Source organism: Xiphophorus hellerii, chromosome 9 (genome assembly GCF_003331165.1).
Source record: "Xiphophorus hellerii strain 12219 chromosome 9, Xiphophorus_hellerii-4.1, whole genome shotgun sequence".
In the NCBI taxonomy this organism is placed as follows: domain Eukaryota; kingdom Metazoa; phylum Chordata; class Actinopteri; order Cyprinodontiformes; family Poeciliidae; genus Xiphophorus; species Xiphophorus hellerii.
The window spans coordinates 14404951-14426452 of NC_045680.1; the positions used below are offsets into that span (position 1 = coordinate 14404951).

General features: G+C 39.5%; 1 protein-coding gene across 1 annotated transcript; it reads left to right on the forward strand.

Moving 5' to 3' along the window:
- Positions 1-124: 124 nt before the first annotated feature.
- On the forward strand, positions 125-21502 carry sin3b (SIN3 transcription regulator family member B). Its single transcript, XM_032573112.1, has 19 exons — positions 125-672; positions 3203-3309; positions 5207-5360; positions 6603-6965; positions 7263-7418; positions 8220-8345; positions 8633-8722; positions 8856-8974; positions 9270-9483; positions 9627-9743; positions 9917-10155; positions 10902-11085; positions 13226-14111; positions 16325-16494; positions 16580-16753; positions 18544-18636; positions 18727-18821; positions 19250-19448; positions 20302-21502. The coding sequence occupies exons 1-19, from the start codon at positions 562-564 to the stop codon at positions 20536-20538; spliced, it is 3834 nt and encodes a 1277-aa protein (XP_032429003.1). The 5' UTR covers positions 125-561; the 3' UTR covers positions 20539-21502.

The window sequence follows — 21502 nt, forward strand, 5'->3', positions numbered from 1 at the left end:
TTTTACACGGGGCAACATTGTTCTTTTGTAGCAGTGAAGGGGGAGTGGAGCAATCTGATTCTTGTGAACTCGGCTCCTCCCATCGCTGCGGCTGCGCACTTCAATTTTTCACTCCGTTTTTTTTCTTATTTTTCACTCCTACTCTGGCTTCCGGACGCCAAGATAGACCGCTGCCGCCGAATTTAAAGAGACAGGCGATAGTTATTTTAAATACGTAAAACGACAACCATTGTCTCCGAGCTTACAGACCGACCCTTCGTGCTTTCGTTTGCTTTATTCGACCGTGATGTTCAGTCAAAGTCGCAGCGAGTAGTAGCTTGTCTGTCATCACTCTCCACTCTGCTGGGTTTCCCGTCTTTTTTGCCTGCTTTTTCCCCTCTCTCTCTCTCTCTCTCTGCTCGTCGAGACTGTCCAGCTAGGCAAAGTAGGGTTTGCTCGCTGGCAGGCTGGCTTCCCGACCGAGAAGACGGTTTGTCGCCTAGCCAACAACTGGAGGTAACGCCGAAGCTTCCCTCTCAAGTTGTGGTAGCGGCTCTCGAGCCTCCCTACGCCGGGGATATAATGGCGAAGATTCAGGCGCACAGCACCGCCAAGCAAATAAACCAAATTCAAGACAAGCCTTATGTGATAACACAAAAGCAAGTGCAGCAGCAGCACTTCCAGAAGCTCAAGGTAAGAGGACAACGGACAAGATGAGAGAAAAGTGTCGGTGTCTCAACCATTTTGTTGCTCTGGGTTTACCGTCGAGAGTAGTGAAAGGAACGGTTGGCTAACGGTAGTTAGCTTACTGGGCTAATAATAAAAGTAATTCATCGCTGACCAGCACAAGACTGACATGTAGGTTTAGACGTGGAAGCTGTTTTTCTTCAACAAATGCGTAACTCGCACTCGGGGGACTCAGTTTGTTTTACTTTTTTATTTATTTTTCAGTATTTACGCCATCAGCGGCAGCTGCTGTGAGCAAACATTTAGTCTGAGCTCGGTTGTGGGAAGTTCCTTCTTGTTGGATTTTTTTCAGCCAGCTCGAACAAAGTGGAGGACGTAAGCCAGGCCAGCCAAGAAAAGGCTACTTCGCTTGATTAGCAGCTTCGTTTTCACATGTCTTTGTGGCTGCGGTGTTTTATTAAATCGGTTTGCTCCTGCCGACACAATACAGTTGGCCAGGAACCAGCGGGGACTGAACGTATTGTGTAAATGTGTATGCGGGTGGGTGTAGTTGGTGTTAGGGGACTTATTATGGCTAACATTAGCCGCAATAACCCTCTTTAGACTTGGTTACAAAGCTTTGCTTTTTTATTTCGAGGTAGTTTAGGTTTATCAACGTTTAATCAATGCTTTTTTTAAAACAAAAAATGCCTATTTGTTTAACATATTAATTTGGTTGGTTTCCAGCTTTCTAACATACCAACTATGCACAAGGTTATTCTGAGTGCTTTGCAAAAAAAATAAAGATTGCATTGCTGCTCGAGTTAAGCCATTACATATGAGAAATAAAGCAATAGAAATGCATATTTAAAACAAAAGCCTTAGTATGTCAGTTTCTTTACAAGACGTTTACAGTAAAATTACAGTATTTTTAGCCTTGATTTTACTTGGATTAAGTAAATGCATGGTCTTGTGAGTGATTAGTTTACAAAATCTATTGTAACAAACTATAGCATGCATCATAAATCAATAAACATGGGTATGATAACTGATAATCATTTCAAGTACAAACGCACAAAAAGAAAAAAACAAATATCATATCAGATGGTTGAGGTATTTTATTCCAATAGCAAATACAGGAATTAGAAGCTTTTCTTGATTTCTACAATAAACCATGTCTAACCATTTTCAGATATCTAAAAAGTATTTTAAAAGTAATGTGTTTTTAAAATGCTGGGAGTAAAGTTTTAAAGTTTTTAGTCAGTTGGAAATAGATTTTTCAGTATTTGAATTGTTGGTCACCAAAAGGGATAATTGTCTGACTCTAATTTTTATGTGAAAATAAATAAATGCCTCTAAACTGTCAGTGAAAGAGGTTTCTTTTATCTGTGAAAGTAGTTTATTTAGAAAAAACATTAGTAGAGTATAAAGTTGGCAGTTGGGCTATTGTATTCAATTATTATTAATTATTTAGCAGGAACTTGTACAGGACTTTTGAACTGAATAGTGGACCTGTTATTGCCTTTAACACCATAACGGATACAAGTATTTACATATTTTGGTTAATCTGAAAAGTATTATTAAAACTGTGCTGAGACTATTCTATAAGTGTTAAGCTATTCTGTACCATTTGCACACAATAGAATTCAAAGTGCAATAGAATTAAAAAAAGGAAAGTTTATTTTAAATTAACATGATTAGTACTAAATAATGGTTGAGAAAATGCACAAAATGTGAAAATGAACAAAACAAAAAAAATCAGATGGATATTAGAGATTTGTGTTTAAGATCTTTTGCTTGGATGAAAAAATGGTCTTGATCTTTTTACTCCTTTATTTGATGTTGGATCAACTGTCAAAAGACCTGCAATACATTCTTCTCTTGTTGCATTTCTTAGAGGAAAACAAAAATCATATTTGGTCAAAATAAGTGTTGGTACACAAGAAACAAAAAAATAGAAACTATCTTTATGAGCCAGAAAAAGCCTGATTGGTGCATCTGTAGTGGAGTCCATGGATCCTGGATGTCTCAGGTTTACAGCGAGGTGGTTTCAGAGGTGAGGAAAATGTAAACTGTAAATGCTGTCTCCCTTTTTAAACCTGGGAATGCTGAGTAAACGCGTCCTGGATGACCTGAGAGATCTCAAAGAGGCATATCTGAATTCTTTTTCTGGATTTTTAATATCAATCCTTAAAGTGCTGTGCTCACTGGGCTCTATTTTCTTTGTGTTGATCAGGATTCTAGCAGAACGATTTTAGATCAGAAGCAGTGAACACATCTAAAGAAACTGACTTTATTTGAACCCACTGGAATTAAAGCATTCTCGCAATCTTTTTATGGTTGTAGTTGGTTCATTTAATAAAATATGAGGTTTTTGAAATTTAATCTGAAAACATTTCTTGCAGTTTTTTAAAAATTAGTTCTGTGCCAATTGTCTATAACATCTGTCACATTCACTTCACCATTAGCACACATTTATATATTGTGACTATAATTTACACATCTGTTTAAGACTAATTGTGTTTTTCTCCCTTCTGCCTGTTTTTTCTGTATTTAGGTTGAAGATGCCTTGTCATATCTGGACCAAGTCAAAATTCGCTTTGCGAACGACCCTGGCATATATAATAAGTTTTTGGACATCATGAAAGAATTCAAGTCACAGAGGTATCACTGATGATACATCCAAATAGGTTAAACTTGTGTATTTTAAGCTTTAAATGTCATGTAGTTAACTTGTAATCGATGCAGTTCTTGTTTGTCTCCAGTGCTCTATGTCCAAGCAGGACTAATTTGACTAGTTAGGGTTTTTAGTTGACCTCAGCTTCTAGGGACATTGTTATTGTCACCAACTAAAAACTTTGGAAATCATTCATACAAAAAAAAGAAATCTGCAGTATGGACTCCAAATCTAATCTGCACTGGAAACTTAGCTTCTTCCTTGCCTCACTAGTTTTTCTGTCCATTCTTTGATATTGTCTTTTTGTGAAGGCTTCTTTATATGAAGCATTTATTATTTCCCACAACAGATGTTTGCAACAGTCTTTTTAGATAATGTTTAATCCTTAAATCATACCATCTGCTTTTATAAACAACTCAGTGTTGCAAATGACACTCAGTCTTTTTTAAGACAGCATGTATGTTAATCAAAATAATTAATATGAAATACGACTGTCAGCTTTCACGTCTTCTGGCATCTTTCCGGATGACAAAAGTTTAAAATGAGCTTTAAGGAATCTTAAGTGAAATCAAAAACTAAACAGTTTTGCAGGTAAAACACTTAATGTCTGGTTTACACGGCAAGATTTTAAGAGACCCCACACACGACAAAAGATCTTGGGTATAACAGATTTGGTTGCAAAGTCGGGGGTGTCAATCCACATGGCAGGATCGACACCCCTGCCATGAGTGAACCGATTTCACTTGCCAACATTCAGATTTCAGACGGGAAATCTCGCAAAATGTTTCAATGCGCAAACGCGAGTTCAGAGAAAACAAATATGGAAGAAGCAATGTTTAATAAACTAAAAAAGACATCCCTGATGTCTACTGGACTTTCTGGTGTGACATGGAAGGGTTTTAATCTTCTGTACTTCAGTTTCCCCTCCATATTTCCATCACCTTGCTTTCTGATTGGCTCCTTGTCACACTTCAATAAGGCCAAGACAATCCAACATGTTGAATATTCTCGATTTTTAGATCGGAGCAGTCCTAATGTCTTTCAGAGCAGACCAGGTCACTCTTACACACCACACACTGCAGGAATATCTCTTGAGATCATCTTATGAGTCATTACAATAATTGGGGCGTCCTTAAGATTGCTGGAAGTGGAAAATCAGGACATGAATTGGCATTAAAATCTTGCTGTGTGAGTTAGACAAAAATTAGAATGTTTCATACCGACTCTTTGCTTCTGTAACTGTCTATCAACTGACCTTGACTAAAGGTGATCAGTAAGTGCTTTGGCGCTTCTGTACTTTCCTGTTAGGATTTTAAATTATTGTTACCAGCTGTGGCCTAGTAATATTTACACATTATCATTTACATACAAGTTGCTTGCCTGACCAGCCTTCAGTCCCTTTTTTAAAGTTTCAATCAAATTCAGTTATTGTAACAGAGATGAATCTTCAATCACTTCAGTTTTCTTTAGCAGTATCTTGTAATATTGTATGATAAGCAGTGACTGCGAGAACTCTGGTTTACTGACAGCTTTAACGATCACCCAAATGTTGCATAAAGTCCAAAATCTGTAGTTGTGAGGAACGCTCATGTAAAAATACTGCTTCTCTGGCATATTGACAGAGCTGTTAGATGATTGCTTTCTTTGCTTAGTTACTTTGCTTGAATGTTAACACCCAAGAATCATCTGTTTGCTTTAGTGATAATCAATGGTTTTTTAGAAAGTGCCCTACTCTAATTATGTACCAGTTCATTTTAAAATAGATAATTTATCTTGACTATTTTAAACTAAACTATGCTTTTTAGAACCCATTTTTTTCATGTTTAGGAGAAGTTGATTATTATTGCCAGCTACATTATCATGTTTGTCTTATTTCTTAAATAGCATCGACACACCGGGGGTTATAAACAGAGTGTCACAACTATTTCATGGGCACCCAGACCTCGTTTTGGGCTTTAATGCCTTCCTGCCACCAGGCTACCGGATAGAGATCCCCAAGAATGGGATGGCTTTCCTTCAGTCGCCATTCACTACACAGGTAAGACATCCTTTATCTCCTAAAACCCCAAAGACATTATATGTCTGTAGTTTTGGCTCTGTACTCCTCTGTTAAAAGGTCCTTAATGTTTAAGTCCAGAGAACTTTTACATTTCTGGAAGGATTTGGGTGGGCTAAAGTAGAACTTACAGTAAAATGTTCCATGAAACTTTCCTTTTTAGGGGATAAAATAGGTAACAGGATTGAAGTGCCACCTCTTCCTACCTGTTAGGCATGAACAAGCTCTGTAAAAGTCACATAATCCTAAATGTGTTATATGTGACTCCCATATTCAACGTGTAGCAAACAATTAATGCATGAAAAGCTATTAATTTCAGATAGTTCAGTTTCATCCCTACTGGCTGCCAGAGGGTGGTGCTGAATGTTCCCTTTGCCCAGAAAATAATAAAACCAACAATCCTGACAATACAGATCATTTTAGGGGGTTTTAAACATCATTAATATGTTCAATTTCCTGAGGGAGTCTTCCCAAAGAATCAATAAAGTACAAGTCTAAGTCTAATAGGAATTTATTGTGACGATAATTGGAATTCTTATAAGAAATTTATCACAATAAATGATAAACAATGCAATAAATGCCCACCGTTACATAGCATACTCAATTATCGTTTTATATTTCTGCATGCTGAAGCTATGATTGTACTTCCTTTTCTCAGACTCCTAAATAAGCTACATTTTCATTTCTAAGCATAAAATAATGAATCTGATATAAACCTGTCATGTTATAATGTTATTGTCTCATCAAAAACATACCTGGAGTATTGCTCTCATTCTTTAATGCATGTCTGAGAAATCCTTGAATCTCTAGTGGCAGCCATTCAGGTTTGTAAAACACTTGAGGGAACGAAGCACCACCTTCCATGTGCAACTCTTCGCCAGAGCTGCAGTACCAAGCCGAACTTACAAAGCACCTCTTCCCGGTGCCTCTCCCACTCAGCTCCTTCAAACCAGCAGCAGCAATTAGTTAACACTTGGGGAACTGAGCGTCCGCTGCTCTTATTGAGCTACTTCTTAGTCCAGTGCTCTGATGAACGTTTGTAAACGCTTAATAGAGGAATGTTGACGTACTGAATATCGGAAAGAGCAGCAACTCTTTCCGACACAGAGGCCCAATTTAAAGACATTAAATTACAAAGTCAAATTTATTTTGTCATGTTTGATACATATAGGATTTTTCTAACAACTGAAGATGATGATTCATTTCTATTAATCTTTTCTGCAGGTGTCTCCCGGACAGCCTGCGAAGAGTCTGACCACTCCTGCAGTGGCTGCCACCTCAGGTAGTGTCCCTGCTGCTCATTCAGAAGCAGGACCAGCCCAAACCAGTGACACCAAGGCGGCCTCATCAGACAACCCAGCTTCAACCTCAGCAGGACCCTCAGAGCCTCCCAGCAAACTTTCTCTTCCCCTGATGAGCAAAGAGGGCCACAGTCAGGCCACCACCTCGTCTATCTCCCCCCCTGCTTCAGAGACGAGCCCCGTAGAGTTTGACAGTGCCATTAGCTACGTAAACAAGATTAAAAACCGTTTCCTGGACCACCCTGAGATTTATAGAGCCTTCCTAGAAATCCTTCATACATATCAGGTACCAAATATTAAGACATGTTGTGGTTACTGAGTGGCTGTATTTATTATCCTGTCCTCTTCCACCTCACAGATTTTAGCACTTACTGGTTGTTGTAAAACCTGACTACTGTTGCTCTGGTATTTCAGGAATTAATTATGTACTCTGTTACTTTGTGTTAATTTTTAAAACGGAACCAAACACAACTCATTCCAGAAAACTGAAGCACAACAACAGCTCAGCTAGTAGTAACCGTGATATGTAGCCGGACTAAAGTATTAAACTTTCCTCTGGTTCTACTCCTCCAAAACACCACAGAAGGAGCAGCTGGAGGTGAAGGAGAGTCGAGGCGGCCGAGGCAGCAGCGGGATGACCGAAGATGAGGTGTTTTCCAAAGTTGCCAGTCTCTTCAAGGGACAAGAGGACCTACTTGCTGAGTTCGGACAGTTCCTGCCTGATGCCAAGAGATCACTGGTAGGTCTAGCAAAAATAGACACAGATAAATACTAATCCACCGTTGAAGCAGATGGTAGCTTAATATTTTTTGATAGTTTTCACTTGTCTTTCCAGCATTATCATAGTTATTTTCAAATAATCTAAAAAATGTTGGTAGTTTTAACTTAAATTTGTTTTGCCGTTTTTCATTCATTTTTTTCTTTTTAAATTAAAATTTGTTCTTATTTTGTGTGTTGTAGTTCAGGCTAAGGAATTGATTAGTTAATTAGTTACAAAGAAATAAAGATTCATGCAGGACTGCAAACATCCATGCCCCGACTTTCAGCCTTTCCTCCAACACGTCAAAGAAAACGTCTCATGAATTTGGCTTATTGTTTGCTTTTACTACAAACCTTCAAGAGTTAATATTTAACAATGTACAGATTAAAAATAACTTTTAATTGTTGCCTAAAACCTTTGATCAATAACTGTTAAACTTCCTGCATGCAACAAAGCTGACTTGCATGCCAAAGGCAAATAGGCCAATTAAGTCATCAACATTATTTCCTAATGAAGTTATACTGTGAAGAAAGTTAAGTTATGTTTGATTTTATTTAGGTCTTTAAATTAGATCATAATTGTTTTAAAAATCTCTTTAAAAAGTGTTTAACCTCCTGAGACTGGCAGAATCCACTACTTTTTGATCTATTACATTTCCTGTATAATGTTAGCTTCTTTTGCACTTGTACTAAATATGTACTGGAAAAATGTTTACTGTACCATTTATTTGAAGAGTTTTGATTGAGCTCCTGGTTTTTGTTTCTGCTCCCTGTCATGTAGTTCACAGGGAGTTCCCTGACAGGAGGGAAAGAGCAGGTGAAAAAGTCAGAGGAAGAAGACCCGATAGCCAAACAGAACAAGAAGAGGCCCAGACCATTGCTGATGCATATGTCCCCACTGCTTAAGGTAAACTTTCTGTGCTGATGAAGTTCTCCTGGCGATTTACAAATTAATTGCTTTTTTTAATCTGTGAATGCTTAAAAAATGTTTCGTTTTACAAAAAATGGCAACACTGAAGCTGTAGCTCTAATATTCTTTCCAAAAGGCTGTGCAGCTTTTTATTCTGGCAACAAGTTTGGGAGGACATATTTACAAAATTTCCTGTTTTATACAGAGTTTACAGAAGTAACTGAGATGAGTTGAACAAAAAGCAGTAGGACACATTAAAGTTCAGTTGTCTTATTTTTACTCAGAAAAAGATGAAGTATCCCTGCGCCAAAGATCAGTCCTTTGCTTCTGTTGGGAAACATGGTGTCTTAAGAGAATTCTCCTTTTTTGATAAGGTAAGGTACCGGATTTCATGAGTTTTTGTTAGATTTTGTTTTGTTTTTTCTTCTCATTTGGCTGATCGGTTTTGCTTTTTTTATTTATGTATTAATTCTTTTAATTCTTTTTGTTACATCCCTATTTGTTCAGGTTCGTCGCCTGTTTAAAAGCCAGGAAGTGTATGAGAACTTCCTGCGATGCATTGCCTTGTTCAACCAAGAAGTGGTTTCTGGGGCAGAGCTGCTACAACTAGTGACTCCATTCCTGGGGTGAGTGGCTAAAAATATAGATAAATAAAATTGGAAGATAAGAAAGATGCCCACTATCCAAGTGTTGATGTATTTTAAAAAATGTAGCCCGTTTTTACAACAGATGCAACTTAGAACTAAACATAATTATATCTATAAATTAACTTTCACACTGTGATATTCATACTTTGTAAATTTGCATAAACTTAATTTAGAGGACTGTGATGACTATCGTTGGATAATTAAAATCCTGTCATATCTAGAATGTTTTCAGTCCTTCATCTCAACTTCTCTCTCCATATATGACATCTTACAGGAAGTTTCCTGAGCTGTACTCTCAGTTCAAGTCATTTCTGGGGGACAAAGAGCTCTCTCATGCTGTGTCGGGGCTCGCTGATCGTTACATGGAAGGAGGAGGGGGCAGAGAAGTGGATTATGCCTCTTGTAAACGCCTGGGTTCGAGCTACAGAGCATTGCCCAAGACCTATCAGCAGCCAAAATGCAGTGGGCGCACTGCTCTTTGCAAAGAGGTACAATCAGAAGTCGTCATAGTTTTATTCTGTTTAATTCTTCTTTTTCTCACATAAAATATTGTAAATTCTGATTAAATACCGTTTGCAAGTGCAAATCTTTGATTATAGATTAATAATCTTTTCTATCTGTGCATGTTCAGGTCTTAAATGACACCTGGGTTTCATTCCCCTCCTGGTCGGAGGACTCGACCTTTGTTAGCTCAAAGAAGACTCCATATGAAGAGCAACTGCATCGCTGTGAGGATGAAAGATTTGAGGTGACCATAATATTTATTGTAAAATGTTTTAGTTTTTTTAAATGGAGCATTTGAGTTTTATCTATTTGCAGGATAGATATTTTGAAAGATCTCAATATTAACTCCATGGTTGCAAAACATATGACTGTGTCTCATCTAAATGCTCCGTCTGTCACATTTTGTCACACTTGTAGTTGGACGTTGTGCTGGAGACGAATTTGGCCACCATCAGGGTGTTGGAGAGCGTACAGAAGAAGCTGTCTCGCCTGTCACCAGAGGACCAGGAAAGATTCAGATTAGATGACTGCCTGGGTGGCACCTCTGAGGTCATCCAGCGCCGTGCTGTCTATCGTATCTATGGCGACAAGGCCCCTGAGATCATAGAGGGACTGAAGAAGAGTCCCGCTACCGCTGTGCCTGTGGTGCTTAAGAGGTTTGTCTTTTTATATTCTAACTTCAAGGTTTTTTTTTTTACTAATCTTTTCTAAAAGTTCAACATCTTCTACAGCAACATGCATTGTAACTCACATTGTAGGATTGTTATCTACGCTAATGAACATCTCAAACTCTAAGTTTTACGGTTTTGGATGTTTGTACTACATGCTGTGGGAGCTTGAATCAACTTAAGTGCTGATTTGTAATATTTTTATGTTGGTGCCAAGTAGAGCTGTGCAATATCTCAATCACTAAGGACTTCTTGTATAAAATATTTGGTAAGATACTATATACTTTCTGACTATAACGCTGTGCATTATAATAGGCCTGTTGAAAGGACTGCAACTGATTTTAAGCGACCCCTGATGTGTATCTTAAGTGACTGAGATCCTGTAACTTAGAGAGTGTGGTTGGGACTTAATTATTCTTTGCATAATTTTAAAAATATTATTATATTATTATTTTTTGTAATACATGAAAACAATCAACTACAAAGAAAAATGGCCAGGTCCAAAACTATCTGTCTGATTTTTTTCTTTGGGAGAATATGGAGAAATCTCTGTCTAAACGCTTTAAGTATCAGTCCTAACTCAAAACAACTCTGCATTTGTTCTGTTCTCTTGTATGGAGAACTGAAAACCCATAGCAAAAATTTTCCAAATGCTTTAATATCTGGTTGCACACCTAATATTTATTACTGTGTGTTTCATACAATGCATCACTGTTATGTTTTTCACTATTCAGGTTGAAAGCGAAGGAAGAGGAGTGGAGAGAGGCCCAGCAGGGTTTCAACAAGATTTGGAGAGAGCAGTATGAGAAAGCCTACCTGAAGTCCCTGGACCACCAAGGAGTGAACTTCAAGCAGAATGACATGAAGGCCCTGCGGTCAAAAAGTCTCCTCAATGAGATTGAAAGCATCTATGATGAGGTAAACCCCCTGAGGTCTTGATTAACGTTTAAAGAAACATCCAACAGACTTGTTTTGTTTACATTTTTGAGGATGACTGACTTATTGTTTATTTTAAAGTTGACTGACTTCTTATTATTGTTTATTTTAAAGTTGAGCTTTCCCACTAGTTTTTTCCTACACATAAGATGAAAAATCATCATTTAGGAAATTATCACTACGCGTCTTTAATTAACCCTCCTGTTATGTTCCGGGTCAAATTGACCCGTTTTAAAATTTACAAATTAACCCTCCTGTTATGTTCGTTTCTAGGGTACAGCAAAAATGTTCGTGGGTCAATTTGACCCAGGGAGTGTTTAATCATGCAATAGTGTCAGAAACCAAAAAATTCCTCCAAAACATTTTTGTATCTGATTATTAACTCCAATACTAACCATTTCAATCAATATTTGTGCAATGATGTTTTATTATTTCTCAGAAATTAAGGATCAATGACGACAACCTGCTCATTTACTCATTTGGACATAAAAAATGGAATTTAGATTTTTAATGTCCAATGAAAAAAACCTAGACACAAAAAAACAATAATTTCCTTGAAGTTGACCTTTGGTAAATTATTTTATATTATACTTTTTTTTTTTTTACCAAAGGGTGATCTTTATAATTGAACTTGAGACACACATACTGTTCTGGGTCAAATTGACCCGCTGATTAAAATCAAGATAAATGAGTCATGCAGAGAGTATTTATGTTTTTCTCCACTTCTGCTGAGTGTCCACTCAGTGTGGGTGGAGTTTGTCCACAGGAACAGAAAAGATTCCCGTCAAAGGTTGTGTGAACACCTGCTTTCTCGCAGTTTCCTAGTGAAGTAAAGAGAATAGTGAGAAAGTGGGCTTGTGTGTGTGTGGTTGCGTGTGTTTGTGTGTGAGTGTGTGTGTGGTGAAATATGGTTCATAACTGCAAGGAAACATATAGAATTGGACATTATAAAATCTTTTTTTGCACTTTAACCTGACTGCCGGGTCAAATTGACCCGAACAGTATCGATGTAAAAAGTAGACCTAGGGTTTGGTACAAATGTGTAAAATGAATAAATTTTCAACTTATGTCTAGAGTGCACCTATTAAGACAAATAGAAAACGTTTCATGCAAAAAAAATGCTTCTATTTCTTTTTTTTTTAAAACCATGGCTCTTGAATGCAAGTGATAATTTCAGACATGAAACTTCACAGCCATGTAACTGAACTTCTTGATGGTTTTATTATTTTCTATTCTTTCCGTACACTTGGTTAGAGCAACTTAATAATAAAAAAGGGGAAAACTGGGCTGTTTTCCATCCATCCATTTTCGAACACCCTTGTCCCTACTGGGGTCGGGAGAGGTGCTGCTGCCCATCTCCAGCTAACGTTCCTGGAAACAACAATCACACACACACACACACACACCTAAGGAGAATTTAGAATCAATTAATTTTAATTAACCTAACAGTCATGTTTTTGGACTGTGGGAGGAAGCCGGAGTCCCCGGAGAGAACCCACGCATGCACAGGGAGAACATGCAAACTTCATGCAGAAAGACCCCGGGCTGGGAATCGAACCCAGGACCTTCTTGCTGCAAGGCAACAGTGCTACCAACTGCATCACTGTGCAGACTGGGCTGTTTTATTTTCACAAATTTATCACACATATGAAACCTGTTATAAACACACTGCAAAAACACAAAATCTTACAAGTATTTTTAGTTTCTTGTGCAAATGTACAAGAAATATAAGTATTATACATAGAGATGCATAATACTTTAAATAATCTAAAACTAACATACAAGTAAATTTTCAGCAAGATAAAGGAGCTTGTTTTAAGTCTATAATGTCTTAATATTAGTAAAGTAAGTAGTAGTTCAATTGGCAGATTATTTTACTTGGGAATAATGTCGTTAGAAGGGAAATAATCTGACAGTGGAACTGGCACTTGTTTGATTATTTTTAAATCAATATTAAGTAATTATTGACATAAAACAAGCTTCTATGTCGTCCTGAAAGGTCACTTGTAAGTTAGTTTTGCCTTGTTTCAAGTGTACTTATTTGTGTACTTTGTGTTTTTGCAGTGCACCTCTTTTATCTTCCTCACTAGCTCTTTATTGAACTCCTTTTCCTTCTTTCCAGCGTCAGGAGCAGAGCACAGAAGAAGGAGGCGTTGGTCATCAGAGCCGTAATGGTTCGGGCTCGGCATCCTCCAGCGAGCCTCACATGATGTTCACATATGAGGACAAGCAGATCCTGGAAGACGCCGCTTCCCTCATCATCTACCACGTTAAACGGCAGCCCACCATCCACAAGGACGACAAGGACCACATTAAGCGCATCATCCAGCACTTTGTTCCCGACCTCTTCTTCTCTCGCCGCGGTGAGCTCAGTGATACAGAAGAATGGACCGATGAGGAGGCGGAGCCTGAGGATGGGGCAGAAAGAGGGGGCGGAGCCTCTGCACCACCAACAGCAGCAGCTGGAGGAGGAAGCGGCCATCCGAACAATGCGTCAGGGGGATCAGCAGCAGCAGCAACAACCACCACAGGAAGTCAACCTCCATTACAGCCAGCTCAGAACCAGAACCAGTCCCAACTGCAGCAGCAACTCAACGGTGAGTCCAGGAGGAGGCGCTGCAGTCCATCTCAGCCTACTGACACTGAGCCCTCCAGCACATCCAGTAGCACGAACCAACCTACAGTGACGGCTTCCTCCACCCCTGGCTCTACTCCCATGGAGGCGAGCTCCAGCGCCGTGGGAGAAAAAGTGGACCTCCGCGACCCTGAAGCAGAACACCAGAAGGAGCTGGATGGTGTCTATAACCTCTTCTTTGTAAACAACAACTGGTATTTCTTTTTGCGGCTGCACCAGACTCTGTGTTCGCGGCTGCTGCGGGTTTACCGGCAAGCTGAACGGCAGCTGCTGGAGCACCGAGCGGAGCAGAACCGGGAGAGGCTGCTGATGGCGGATGGGAGGAGGGAGAAGGCGTGCGACCTGGCCATGGAGCTTCGCCTCAAACAGCCCAGTAAGTATTTGTCAGTGCAAGGAGCAGGTTAGGACTACTCTTTGCTGATTTATCAGCACCAATTTCTTTAGTTATGGGAGATTAATGATCGGCTGATACTTGCATGTGAAATTGATCTTATTCCCTGATGTTATGTACCTCAGCAAAGGTCTAAAAATCAACCAGTGTCCTTTTCTGCTCCCCTATGAGAGAGGCTTGACTGTTAGCCCCACCCACTAGGTCATGTTGCACGTTCGCAGTTAACAATAGTCACCCCAACTTAGAAACTTTCTTGCTATATTTAGCAACATTTCAGACCAAAAAAATGGTATTGGGCAAAATTGGAATCGGCAGGTCAAGTTTTTTAAAAAGCTGTAATCTGGGACCGGCCAGAAAACTGCAATCAGTGCACTCCTAGTTAGGGCTTACGCGTGACTCAAACTTGAGTAGCTGTTTCTATTTGTTCTTATAAAATCCTTTACCTAAACAGCATTAGCCACGCTTGATGTAAAGAAAAATTGAATCTAATAAACTCTGAATCTAAAGGTAGGTTTGAATCAGATTTCCTGCTGTTCATGTGATCATATGATGGCAGACGATGCAGTCTGGAAATGATTGGGATTTAATTTAGGTCATTTCCAGATCTGAAAGGATGAAAGATCTTTATTCCCTGTCCCTTGTACCAGATTATGCATCTTTTTCTGTTGTTAAAAATATAAATATGTGCGTATCTAGCCTAGAAGGCCTAATTGAACCTTTCTGTTTGTGCTTTAAAAATGGGTTAAAAAGACTGAAGACTGGGAGTTTAAGCGTGAAAAGGCATGTATCCTACATAGAGATGCATAAATAACATTGATATCACCCAGTAATTTTTTAACAAATCTGTATTGGTACGATAAACTGGGCTGATATTCACATCAATATTTATGTCACTGTTAATATGGTTGCCATTTATTTCTGGAGGGAGAGGATGTTGGTCATGTGGTCTTTGTTTGGTCATGTGACGGTGATGCAGTGCAGGATCAGTGGTTTGGTTGTTTTTTTTCCAAGGTATCAAATTGGTAGTGAAATATTGCCTATAAGTGATATTTTTTATTGGCCATAACATCAATATTAATATTGAATACCAATATCTGCTCAATTCTTCCTATTTGTGCATCCCTAACCTTAAAATGTGTGTGGAAGCTGAGAGTAAGTAGTTAAATGGAGCTTCACACTTGTTCTGTTTGACTTGTTTGTGTTCAGAAAGTGAAAGTCAGACTCCAGTCTGTTGTTAAAATAATCTGTTAATCATACAAGTTTCAGAATTGCGCATTTGTTGCAGTGTCAGTTGAGCAATGTATCTAGTAGTCACCATTTATAGACCGACTTGTCTCTCTAAATTAATTGAGGTCAAATGTACAGGTGGGGCTGCGTTGACCATGACAGGCGATTTGCTTACTCTTGTTCACCCTGCTGCAATATTTTGAGAAAAGCAAGACTGTAAGTAGTGATGAGCTGCTAGCAGACCAGGAGGTGAAAATTGTTGTTGGATTATAGAGAACAGAGATAGTCTCTGGATGTTTGGAACTGGATCAGATAGGTCAAAGGGTAAAGCGATAACAGATTTTACTGTTGATAAATCTGAATCCATAGCTTAACATTTGTTACAGCTGAGCTAACCACTGGTGCTCTGTTACTCTGGGAACATGCAACGCTTAAACCTTGCTTCCTGTCCATTAATATTCACATATGATGGTGGACATGGAAGATAATTTAAAGTTAAATTCTTTCCAGCAAAACATTTTTCTTGTTTAATTTAAGGAGTTTTCCAAACCCTTCCTGCTGCCTCTAACTCAAAGCACCAACTCTGTCTGTTCAGCGATTGGGAAAACCTCCATCTGCTTGCTCCCTACTTCAGGCAAACTGGACAATAAATTGAGTACAACTAAATACTAGTACTAGTAGAAATTTCCTTTTAAGGTTTTTGAAATGACAAAAGTTAGAGCTGTTCATGAAATGGTGCCTTAAAATAAAGTGTAGTTCCTGTAATAGGAAAAAAATACCTAGTTAAATCTGAAGATCTGTTTTAAAACCACCCCAGAATAGATTTGCATATCTGTAAATGTCAACCTTGCAGAACACACACAGCTCTGGGTTTCAGATACACGCCGACTTCTACCGGGAGGGAAATGACTAAGCTGCTCTTTAACAAAACGGTGTGAAAACCTGTAACATCACCTCTTTGTCCACAGGCGAGGTGGAGTTAGAGGAGTACTATCCAGCCTTCCTGGACATGGTGCGCAGTCTCCTGGACGGCAACTTGGACTCCACACAGTATGAAGACACGCTGAGAGAGATGTTCACCATCCACGCCTACATCGGCTTCACCATCGACAAGGTCATCCACAACATCATCCGGCAGGTGATTATGCTTCGCCTCTATCTTTTAGCTTGGTCTTGTTCCACTTTGAGGCAGTTGTTCTGTAACCATTCTCCTCTGCCCTCAGCTGCAGCACCTTGTGAGCGACGAAGTGTGTCTGCAAGTGGTGGATCTTTATCTGGCTGAGAGGAAGAGAGGGGCGGCAGGCGGGAACCTGTCCTCCCAGTGCGTCAGAGCAGCTTGGGAGACAAGCTACCAGTGGAAGGCTGAGAGGATCATGGCTGAAGAGAACTGCTTCAAGGTGAGCAGAGTGCTGCTACAGTTAGAGCTAGATAACCCTGAGTGAAACTACAGCAGATTAAAAGTTTTCATTAACAGGCCTTCTTTACTCAAATACCCATAAATACTGCAACAAACTGAATTCAGAAATGGAGTATGCCTGTCTGCAATATATTTTCAGTGTAAATAAAGCCGTGTTGTGTATTCCTCTGAGGCTGGTGGGAAAACTTTTTTTTTTTGTTGTTGATTTTTGCCTCTGGCTGAACCTCTAAGGTCATCGACGTCCAATTGGGAGGTGAATGTCCACCCCAGTCTCAGATCCATAGTAGTTTTTATCGACTTTTCTTTCAGTATTGAACTCTATTCATCTCCAATGGCTCTTACATCAACTTTGGTCACTTTCCTGTCTTTGCTGATGAAAAGCATCCCCACATCATGATTCTGCCACCTATTGTTTAACTTTAAAGATGGTCTGTTCAGGGTTAGTTTTGTCCAAAAAATTTGTATTGGAACATCTTGTTCTCCATGTTTGTTGTGTCGCCCCACACGGCCTCTCCACAGTTTCATCCCTGACCTGTTAGCTGCATTTTCCAACTGAGTCTAAATCACACACAAGTGAACTCTACATGCACTGTGATGCAAAGCCGACTTTTCTTTGTGCATAAATATGACCGATATCTGTCTTTTTCCAGGCAGTCTGAACGGCCCAATTCTGATCTCTTCACCCCCTGAAAAACCTCATTTGTGCCGCTTCTGTGTGAGCTACTTATTCGGATATGGATCTGATAGTTTTAAAAGCATCTGCAGTCTGAGCGGTCATCTCGCATTTTTTATGAGTTTTACATCATTGATGTGAGACATCAATGCCTCGGAAAAAGCCAGAAGCGGCAAATCAGCCCATAAATAATGGCTGAAAATTATAATTATGAACTAATGAAAGAAGTCTGTGTCAGTGAAGCGCATCACGATCCCACCACTCCTGGTCCAACCACACATCCAATCAAACTTCTCTGCAGTAGCTCAGTGCTGCACAAAAGGCTAGCACTGTTGTTTGTGCTTTCTTTTTATTAGTTTCCTTTGTGCTGTTATGATTTGGGGACAATACTGCCAGCTCTGAGTAACTTTAAAATTGATCCATAGATGGCAGCATCCATTATTACCTCCATAAACACCGTGCTACTGTGATGTCAACCGTGATGATTTCAGCAAAAAATAATTCTGTTGTCCGTTGCCTTGTTTGCCGTTTTTGCGTCTGTCCGATTTATTTACAATCTTATTAATTACTCAAAATTAATGCAGTGAACTCTGGGTCTGAACACATTTATTATTTTAATGTTAAAATAATAAATGTGTTTTTATCATTTTTCCGTTTTTTTCTCCCCTCCATTCGTTTCTTGTCTGTTTCTTTCTTCTTCTTTCCGTTTATGTTTTCCTCCCATCTACCTGCCATAAATTGAAATAATAAATATACAAGAATGAAAATGAGCTCTTATTAGTCTGGAGCAGTATGCAGTGTTATAGAAGAGTTGTAACCCTGTTAACATTAACTCATGTCTGCAGCACTGAATTAGTGAAAAGCCTTTCAGCTGGGACGGTTACGAAGGTTTAAATAGCTCAGAGGTTGTTACCGTCACAGTGGCTGAGCAACCTCTGCAGGAGCAATTCTGTTGTAAACAAATGAAAACGCATCGTCCAGCAGGGCAACGGGGATGGATGAGGTCCTTACAAAAAGGAGAATTTAAATGTTAAAGTTTACTGAAGCATTTTTGAATCGTCTTCTTACTCGGATTTATAATCTCTTGTTTGTCTCAGGTCATGTTTATCCAAAATAAAGGCCAGGTGACGATGACCCTCGAGCTGCTGGACACCGAGGAAGCTCAGGCTGATGATCCGTTAGATGTTCAGGTAGTCATGCTAATGGATAAACTTGTTTACCCACAGAAAAACAATCCATCTGAAGTTAATGATTAAACATGTGACTCTTGTTTCCATCAGTGCCTGTCGAGCTACATGGAGCAGTTTGTTGGGACAGAGTCCAGTTTGTGCTCCCAGGCAGAAGGTTACTTCTTCAAGCCTGTGTTCCTGCCCAGGTAGGAGCTCCAGAAAAGCACAGGATGTGTTTATTCCACTGCAGAGTATTTCCCTTCTGGTTTGTTGAATAGTTACCAGTAGATAGTTTAACGATTGGCATGGCTTGTTCCTCATACTTATCTGGGGATTAAAGCAGTTCAACTCTTTTTTTTTTTTTTAGCCAAAAGGTCTGCTACTTGTGACTAAAAAGTCTACATCAGGATGCGCTTTAAAATGTCTTACTTTTATACATACTACCAGGAATCTACATGTTTTTATCTTACAATTTGGCTGGGAAGCATCGAAACGCTCTGTTTCGTGTATTTGACACTAAAATGTAATTAATGCAACATTGTGAACATTTAAGCGATTGAACAGCTGCGTGAACAGTGAGCATTATACAAACCAACTTTGTTTTAAGTCTTCATAAATGTGTTTTGTTGGAAAGGAACCTGCGGCGTTTCCGGCGCTGGCAGGTGCGGCAGGTGGAGGCGATGCGCTGCAGGAGAGAGTGGCAGCGGCAGCTGGCCGTGGAGAACGCCGGCAGTCTGGAGTGTAGGTTCAAACTCAACACTCACAAGATGGTGTTTGTCATGAACTCTGAGGACTACATGTACCGCCGCGGCGCGCTGGTAAAGGCCAGGAAGGTAGGCGCTGCTCCTCACCTTACATACTGCAGACGTCTAATTTACACAGACATGCTGAAGACCCTTTGACCTGTTTCAGCTGCACAGCTTGGTTCTCCTGAAAGGTCCCACCCACTTGCTAGAAGATGTCTGTGTTGAGGTGTCAAAATATTACATTTGAGATACAACTGTTGTTTTTTCTATTCTTCTGAAGTACTTCCTGCTTACATTAGTTGATTATATGATTGGCCCAAAAGTTTAAACAAAACTAGGTTTGAAATGATTTAAGTGACATAAATAACTCGCTGTCATTTATTTAATGTAACTACATATATTCAAACAATTATTTAATGGAAAACCCCCCATTGCATCAGGTCTATATACCTTCATATTTCTGTCCTTTTATTAACTCGTTCATTCATGCATCTATCCAAGTATTTGTCATCAATCTCTTCCTCGTCGTCTTGGTGATTTTGGAAGATCTCTCATTTAGAAACTGTAAAGATGTTCCTTGGTAAACGATTTTACCTTTAAGTTCTAACGTCATTCCCTCATCAAAAACATCCCTGGTAAAAAGGTTGTTAAAGGCTAATAGAAGGGGGATGTTGTGACGACTTCCTGAAGGTGGAGTTTCAGAAAGAGCAGGAGTTTTTAAAGAAACAGGGGCCCAATTTTAAGGCTTTATATGATTAAGTCAAATTTCTTCATATTTGATATATGTGGCATGTTTTTTTTTTAACAACTGAAGGTAACGCTGTTACTTGATTATTCTGTAAAACACACAATACTGCCCCTTTAAAAAACTGAGCAGAAGCTGTGGAGGTTTGACCTGAACACTGTGAAGGACGCTGACCGTCTTCCTGCTCTCCTACAGTCGCAGCACCAAGTCGCAGCGTGCCAACACGAACGCTTCGACAAGTGGCACCAAAGCTGGCTGGCCAATCATGTCCCGGCCTCGGCCGAGCGCTCGGTGCAGAACTGGCTGATGGGTGAGGAAGAGGAGGACTTCATACCCTGCAAGACCACCTGCCTGTCCACCGAGCTGAAAGGACAGGCGGTCAACAGATACCAGGTTCATTACAGCAGTAGCAAAGCCCCGTCCTCTCCGTGAAGATCAGCAGGTCGCGCCCTCACAGGTAAATGCATGGACTTACAGGACATCTGCACACTAAACAGACATGAACAGCTACAGTCCCATTTCTCCGCCTCCCTCCCACATGTTCACTCATGGATGAATAAAACTGGCAGAAACACTGCGAGTCGGTGAGTGAGCATGCAGAGCGAGGACGAGGACCAACAGACTGAAGTAATCAATGAAAGCGAACAGTTTCTGACTGATGCGATCGGTCGGACGCAACTGCACAAACAGAGCTCATCTGCAGCAGATCTATCATCCCGTCTCCTCTGGCGGCTCTAGAGTTCACAGGACTGATGATTGATCAGCGAGAGATCATGGAGTTTGTTTCAGAAATGTGAATGTCTTCTTTTTTTTTTTTTTTTAAATGTTGAGTGTAGTTTTTAGCTTCTGAAGCCAGAGAGCCTTCTGCCTGTTGGTTGATTCATGCGTGTTTATATGGAGAGATAATGGTAAATGTTTGTGTGTATGTGTATCCTGCTCTCTACATTTTGTCTGTGAGTCCAGAACAGGCTTTATAACTATAGTATCTACATTATTACTGTATGTGCATATATACAGGGATCCTGTATTTTTATATATGCATCTACACAAGTCGATACATCAGAAGATCATGTGATTCCTGAAAGTATTTGTTGTCGGCCAACCTTGATGTTTGTGCTTTTCTTCTTTTTTTTATTTTTGTATTCTTCCTTTTTGTGTTGTAGCTAAATGAATTATCACCGGGGCAACAAGGAGTGCTTAAATTTAATGGGTTTAATATTAATGAAACAGTCTAAGTACTATTCATGATTTCACAAAACATTTCTTTTGCATTGTTCTCTTTTGCATACTGACATTGAAAATAAAAGCAAAGTATCATCAGTGTTAAAAAGAATGTATAATGTTTATCTTGTATCAGTTATCAGATAATAAACAACCTAGTTGTGACCTTCTTAGA